Source organism: Lycium ferocissimum, chromosome 11, assembly GCF_029784015.1.
Source record: "Lycium ferocissimum isolate CSIRO_LF1 chromosome 11, AGI_CSIRO_Lferr_CH_V1, whole genome shotgun sequence".
Taxonomy (NCBI): Eukaryota; Viridiplantae; Streptophyta; class Magnoliopsida; order Solanales; family Solanaceae; genus Lycium; species Lycium ferocissimum.
In genome coordinates, this window is record NC_081352.1 from 36,450,058 (window position 1) to 36,457,872 (window position 7,815).

The 7,815-nt window shown below is 35.0% G+C and overlaps 1 protein-coding gene across 2 annotated transcripts; it reads right to left on the reverse strand.

The window, feature by feature from the left end:
- Window positions 1–4,451: 4,451 nt before the first annotated feature.
- LOC132037939 (cytochrome c oxidase copper chaperone 1) lies at window positions 4,452–7,815 on the reverse strand. 2 transcript variants are annotated; one of them, XM_059428607.1, is made up of 2 exons: window positions 7,675–7,815; window positions 4,452–5,057 (listed from the first exon to the last, which is right to left on the reverse strand). In XM_059428607.1, the coding sequence occupies exon 2, from the start codon at window positions 5,043–5,045 to the stop codon at window positions 4,743–4,745; it is 303 nt and encodes a 100-aa protein (XP_059284590.1). In that variant the 5' UTR covers window positions 5,046–5,057; window positions 7,675–7,815; the 3' UTR covers window positions 4,452–4,742. The 2 variants fall into 2 exon arrangements, with proteins under 2 accessions (XP_059284590.1, XP_059284591.1); XM_059428608.1 differs by lacking the exon at window positions 7,675–7,815 and adding an exon at window positions 5,385–6,300.

The window sequence follows — 7,815 nt, forward strand, 5'->3', positions numbered from 1 at the left end:
GAAAATTGACACATCATGATTTCTCCATTCTTATTTTTTTGACACGTTAAAACATGACAGCTTTAAAATAAAAATATTTAACCTTTTAATGAAACAATTAACTATGTATTTAATTAAATTAAAGAATATTATGTATGCCAACAAGTGTACTTGCTGACACTATTAATTTGTTTTGTTAAAGCATTAATTGTATGAGGAATTAAAATATAATATTTAGAAGATAACATGCAGTTTTAACAATTATGTAGAAGATTGAAATAAAATGAAAAAATATTTTTGTAATTTTTCTCAAAACAATAGAAATTACTGATAGTATATTTACAACTAAAGCTCTCATAAATTTTGTTAAAAGTATTTGAATACATTAAAACTATACAATTGAGCAGAGAACAAGTGACAAATATTTGAATACATCAAAAATAGACAATTGTGAAGAGAACGGGTCAAAAATGAGTTTTTCACTTAGTATTCAAGTTTAAATAAAAATGTCATTTTATAAGTTTGATGAGGTTGTAATAACCATGCGAAGCGCGGATCAATTTACTAGTGTAGGATAGAAACGGGCAATTTGCAGGTTTGTCCTTCGCTTGGGGTGGTCTTTAATTTTTGCCCTCTGCCTTTACAAATTCTGTCTTAAGTCAGAATTTGTAAAAGCAAAAGACAAAATTTAAAGATCACCAATTTGAGGCGCATAACTTAAAGACCATCAATTTAAAGGGAAAAAATTCTAGACCACCCCAACTGAAGGGTAATCCGCGCCAAAAAAAAAAGGATAGATACACTAAACTCGTACTATGCGGAATTTAAAGGAGGACAGCATTAGCCTGCATTGACGGAGTCAGGGCCGGGAACCAGTAAAAGTGCATACGTCTCAATCGTTGTTAGCTTATGATTTGTGTGATTAGTTTTAGTTTGAGTCTATTAATCTTGAAAATATATTACTCCATTTTAGTCTTTAGCAGTACATGGCTAAGGAGAGCGCATAAATTTTACACCATTATTCATCACTGAAAGATGTGCTTAAAGTAAAGGTTTGAATAGAGAATGAACCTGTTTTTCTATCTTTTACCAGCTTATGAGATACCTATGCTTACATTCAGGCAGATCCAGGATTTCAAGACGGCGAGAGCACTATTATTTTAACATACACGGCAACAAATTTTTTAATGACAACTGAGGGATAATACCGTATTAAATCGGTCACTAATAGCGTAACAGTGGCGAAAATACAAATATATAGGTGAAAAAAATTGTGTTGGAACCGAAATTTGATCTCGGATGGTGACCAATGAGCACTCAGGGGCACTCCTACTAACTAAATTACTTTTGCAATTATGTTTGAGGAATCTTTTTAAAATATATCATAGTTTTTCAAGATATATATATATATATATAGGATTTTTTTTCAAAGTTTGGGGGGCACGTGTCCCCCACCCAACACATTGGGTCCGCCCCTGCTTACATGGCCAAAATTGGCCCAATTTTCAATTAAGGTATACAAATTTACCTCAAAATTGGTTCATGAACGAATTATTTTCAATCCAAGTACACAACTGTGCCCAAAATTGAACGGCTTGTGCGAAGTCTCCGTCAAATTTGATGGCCTAATTTTGTATTGCTAGCTTTGTCAATCAGAGCAAGGAACAACTGTAAAATTACGCGATAATATAGAACCAAGATAAAATTAGCATGGAGTGATACGTACTCATTATCAGAGGTTGGATTTTAAAATTAACTTTATTAGGTAGCACTTTCTGTTTATAGTGCAACTTCCCAACATGATTCTGAACGAGAAATCAAAAAAAAAAAAAAAAACTCAGTTATTCAACACGTGTTTTTGCAGAGGGAAACGGTTAGAAAAAAGCACAAACTCACAGGTAAGACCAAACAATTTCATTGCTCAGCAAAGCAAAATAAACTGATACTATTAGTAGCATATAACAATGACAAAATGGGCAAATCGGACTTGGTCCAAATTTCACACTGTATAAGCACCACCAACACGGGAACCACCACCACGACGGCCATTGTTGTCGTCATCATCATCATCACTACTTCCACTTCCATACACATCATCAACATCATCATCATCATCATCATCAAAATCATCATCATCATCATCTTCAATATCTTCATCCAAATCAGGTCGGTTCTTACTACTACTCGAACGGCTGCCACGTAGCTCCATCATAGACAAATCAAAGGTACGCAAATTCAGAACAAATTCATTAGCATTTGAATTCAACTTATTATTATCAGAAAAATGTCCAGCCAAACACGACTTTACATTTTGTGAATCAAAATGTATCAACGGTTGAGATTCAGGGAAAATGTTAAATGGATGTGGGGTGGCCACGTGGCGGAGGAGATGACGGTGAATGAGATTTTGGAGTGAAGTGTTGTTTGTTAAGCTTTGAAGCCTAGATAGAGTAGCCATAGTTGGAAATAGTGGCGTTCATGTCACTGCTGAATAAGGAAGGGCTTTTAAAAGGGAGATCTCTAGGGTTTTTTGGGGGTTCTAGAGAGATCTATAGAAGGATTAAATATTTTTAACCTCGTCTTGCGGACTGCGGGCGAATTTGATTTTAGTAAGGCGTTTGACCATGAAAACTATATTTTTCACTTTATTTGGAATTTTAAAGTTGGAGTTGTGTTTGGTTATAGTTTTTGTAAAGAATATTTGATTGTTTGAGTATACTGAAGTGAAAAAAAAAAAAAAGTGAATACAGGTTTCAGGTGATTTTTAAATTTTAAATGCTGATTTTCATCAACAACAACAACCCAGTGAAATTCCACAACGTGGGGTCTGGAGAGGGTAGAGTGTACGCAGACCTTACTCCTACCAAGGTAGGATGGCTGTTTCCAAAAGACCCTCGGCTTAATAAAAGCATAAAAAGAGGTCAGATAAGGCTAAGAGATTCAAAGCGATTAAAAAAGTAAAAAAAAAAAAGCTCAATAAATGCTGATTTTCATATAAAGTAAAAAAAAAATGAGGAAAAAAGTAAAAAATTCTCATGGCCAAATGGGTATTTACATAATTTTTCATTTTTTGGGGGTAAAGTTTTTTCATTATTTTCATGAATCAATTTTATTTCGACTATTGAGTTATGTTTAGCTTTCCTTGGTCTATGAACGGGAAGAATCAAGGCGAGCTGAGACGGCGTCAGGAATTAATGTTTATGTGTTTGATTTTAATATTTTAAAATTATTGAGTTTTAAATTAATAATTTGTACATATTAGAATTTGACCTAAAACTACTAGATCCGTCCGAACCCATACGAAAGGGCTAGTTCCACCCGTACGAAAGGGCTAGTTTGTATGCTAATTCCTCACCGCAAATCGGCCCTTTATTTAAGTGTTCTTTTTTTCTTTTCTTTTGTCAAAGAATGAATAATTGGGAGCAAATTCATACTAGGAATATTAAAAGTATTGTACGTCCAATAAGATAAAAAGTGTTGCGTCAGAAGATGGAATGTCTAATATTATTTTATCCAGAAAACTTATTGATTGTTACGAGCAAAATATATGGGACGCTCTTTGAATTGTCTGTTGCCGAACTGTCTCATTAGAAATAACAAGAGCGTCTCTCAATCTTCAAAATTTCATCTCTTCCATCACTTCTTTTATCTTTGTTCTAGCAGAGCTTGAAGAAGTTATTAGAGCTCAATTTGTACTTGAAGTTATACTAGTAGTCTTCTCTGAATCTTACTATGCAAAGTCAAAACATCGAATAGTTGTTAGACTAGGATGCGACAGCTTCTAATCTTTGTCACTTTTCATGTGTTCTGTGCCATTTTCCAAAATATTTATCATCATTTCGGTACTATTTCTTCAGTTTATTAAATGAGAAAACGAAATAAATTTTTTTAAACAAAAAACAAAGAGAAATCAAGAAAGGCATGAAAAGATATGAAGAAAAGAAAATTCAGCGAAGGGCTTCTGTTTTCTTGTATCACCGGCTTTAAAGTTCGGCTAACTTAAATTCACGCCAAGTTTCACTTTAGGAGTAAAACACTCCCCTTCAAAAGACGATTCTATTCTCGGACCTCAAATCTGAGACTTTTCTTTAATACCAAAGGACTACTTACCACTCTACTACAATCTTCAGCGAAGACTTTTGTTTCTATTGACTTCTCACCCTCTTGTCTCACATTTAAAATTTATTTCGTTTGTTCTTCCATTTAAGTGGAAGAAAAGATATTTGGGGGCAAATAATGATTGATATAAATCATAATATTTGAAGAATTGGTAGAGAAGAAGGCACAGAGAATGTCAAAGAAGGCTTGGGTGTTAGCAATAAGCCAATGACTCACCTATTGATTTAAATCTCTGAGCCAAACACTTTCTGCATTCTCTGGGCCATGCTTAAAAGCAGATGAAAAAGGAAATGGAAGAAACATGTGAAAAGATTAAAAGACGAGGTATATATAATAAAGGAAATGCACAGATAAAAGGAAAAGCACAAATCTACATAATCTTCAAAGTCTATTGGGACGTCCACTTTCCAAGTTCTCTCAACAAAAGGGAAGCCAAAACATTTGTTCTATTTCCTGCCCAGAAAGCAATTGTTTCTGAAAAACTATCCCCTGCTTTATTCTGAATACGCTTAAAAAAAATGTTTGGTACAAATAATCTGTAAGAATGTAGCTAACTGGTTTTTGTAATGTTAACACAAAGCGGACATTCTACATAAGTATAGAAGCTTTCATCTTTTTTTGGAGAATTAGTTCTATAACCAATTTCAGACGTTGAAGCCTTCAGCTCGAAGGCATTGCCGATGAGCCTCAATCCATTTCTCACAAGTGGATTCACCATGTTCCACGATGCATTCATCCCTTACCTTCTTAGTCTCTGGGCAAGCACAACAAATCTTCTTCTTTGGCTTTGAATCTGCAGGGACCGTAGCGGGAGCTGATGAACATGTGGCTGTTGAAGTGCTCTCCTTGGGTAGTTCACCCCCCTGTGGCGATGAAGATATAGCTGTTGAAGTGCTCTCCTTTGATAGTCCGCCCGGCAGTTGCGTCGAAGATACGGCTGACCCCATTTTCAAAGCAGGCTGCAAGATTTAGGAAACAAAAGATTGATGATGGCTATCAGATTAGCATTACTCACAAATCAGCCACCAGAAGGACAAAAGATATATATATATATATATATACACCAAAGTATTTTAATTGAACCAGCCTTCCAAAAGACAAAACCCCCAGCAAAGATAACTATCTTTTTTTCTATACGTAATGAAAAATATTTTAGATGGTAAACATGTACTGAGCAGTGCTACGAAAAGAAATGACATATTACACGACTCCTCTATCGTGTCTAACATTGCATGCACATTATTTACAAGAGACAAGTTGCACCACAAGAACTAGTAAAACAGTACATCTGCGTTTAAGGCTACGTATGTCTGTCCTTTTGCCTTGAAAATTTCTACTGTTTCATTCCAGCCAAATAGTCCACCAGATGATGTGTGGCATAGTGTTCCGAGTCTTCTTGTTCAGCCCCTTTCTTTCCAGCAATACAGTAAATAATGGTAACTATCTAAAGTCCTGATTATCTTCAAAATTCAAATTATAACTTTGTCAAAAAAATTAGCTGCCCGACAAAAAATGTTAACCCTACCAATTATCATTTCAAATTAGACTTTCCAGTATCACACTTTAAAATGATCAACTTCTAACGGCTCGCAATCAATTGACAACAAAAAATGCTACGGAAATCTGATTCAAATACCTAGCCACCATGGCACCACCCATAAGAAGAGAACATATAAGAGAGGAGAATAAAAGGCCACTACAAGAATTTAGCATATTCTGTAAATTTTCTCTTTTTACTTTCCACAAAGGGCTCTAGAGTCTAGAATACCTTAGCCATATCCCACTTCATTCAGCTCATCTTTTACTTATACAAAGGAAAAGGAAAAACACCAAGTATTATTATTTTTAGATCAAGGGAAAATACCGTACTATGTTACCTCCACAGAGTACATCCAGCCCTAGTTATAATTTCACTCTCTGGCATTCTAAAGTGCCACCTCTTCTTCTTATTTTCCCCTTATTGGAAATCTATTCCAGCTATCGGAACTAGAGAAAAATTCTCAATATCAATACGCGCTCCAAAAGTTCCAAGCAATTTCAATATACAAAGCTCTCTTATGAAAGACATCTTCTTTCTACCCCCTCCTTATTTAGCACCCTTCCCAGCTAACATCTTTAAGACAGAAAGATAAGGACACTAATCTATGTCTGTGTATAAATATCTTTTAATCCTTCTACACGTAAAATGATAGGATAGCTAAGTCCCCTCCTCCCCCTGCCCCCCTCCCCTCTTTCCCATTCCTTCGTGTAAACCCCAGCAAACAAAATGTATGGACTAATGCTAATTCCTCAAACAATATAAGTTCTTCCGTTAGATATGTTACTTCTTATTGCAAGATGTAATGTATGTCTGTCCAGGTCCGCAGGATGCATTATAGATGTCTTTATCAAGTGAAATCTCAATAAATGTAAATAGATATGCGTTCTATTTCTAGCACAAAGAACTTAATTCTGACAAGACCTGTAAGTTTAGTAAAGAGTATATCAACATAAGGTTGGTGGTGCGAGGTACCAAGGGATAGCCTGTGTTCAATACTACCCTCTACGTCCAACCACGAGGTTGCGGGTTCAAGACACTAATGGGCCGTTCCGTCAAGGGAATAGGCGGGTTATCTCGGCTTAAATTTTGGGATTAAAGCTTAAATTTTGGGATTAAACTTATCTCATGTTTGGTTGGAGGTACTAGTAAAAGCAGTATTATTTTTATAACAAAACCTTGGTATAACTTATCCCATAGAGAAATTGGGATAAGTTATCTAAGTTATAGTCTTGGTTTTAATCCTGAGATTATAATCCTGGACTATCCCGGTTTTGAACTAAACGACCCCCAAGGGACCAAGCCCCTTAGTTTTGGGGTGGGATTTATCATATCAAATAACTAATAAAGAAGAACACAAGCTAAATTATTCTATGTAAGATATGACAAACTCACTAACAATACAATGCCAATTCCACATGTATCACTTCTCTAGTCAATTAATTATCATTAACCCAAGCAAAACAGGTAAAAGTGCATACATGACAAACGATTAACATAAACAAAGCCTATCGCCTTTATTACAGAAAATGATCTGAATTCAGAAATGCTGAATATTTCAATGGAACCTTTACACAAATAGCCGGCTGGATTCACTATTTACTTTTCCTAGCCAGTATACATAAATTACACACATATTATCTATCCGCCAGCTATTTTCAGTTTCCGTGATTGGGTGGGCAGCTATTTAGATTAATTCTTCTATTTCAATTGCCACAAAGTACCTCAGATAAGAATTCAGAACACAAAAAACAAAAAAAATCAGTAAAAAAAGATTTTACCATAGTAATCCTATAACTTGTGAAACTCAAATAAGCATCTATAACATCAGTTCTTTGATCTCAACAAACACATAAAACCCTAATATCAAAAGAGGCGATGCACACACACAAAAAAAAAAAAAAAAATTAAAAAAAAAAATCAAGGGTTAATTAATCGTGTGGCCAAAGAAAATTAATTAAAAAAACACACCATGGAAAGCAGATTTTGTTGAAAGTTGAAATCGCGAAAATAAAGTGAAAATTCAGATTGTAACGTACCTTTGGTTCGTTTATTCTTCTTGCCAAGACAGGGTTTTTGTGAGGTTTATGTGGACAAATTCCTGTCTACGTTTTCCAACAATGGCTGCTTATTGGCATTGACTTTCTATGAAATGTCAAAGCAGCCCCTAAAGGATCCAT

Bases quoted from the DNA above. Each gene is read 5' to 3' on its own strand.
- LOC132037939 (XM_059428607.1), bottom strand. From the start codon at position 5,045: ATGGGGTCAGCCGTATCTTCGACGCAACTGCCGGGCGGACTATCAAAG.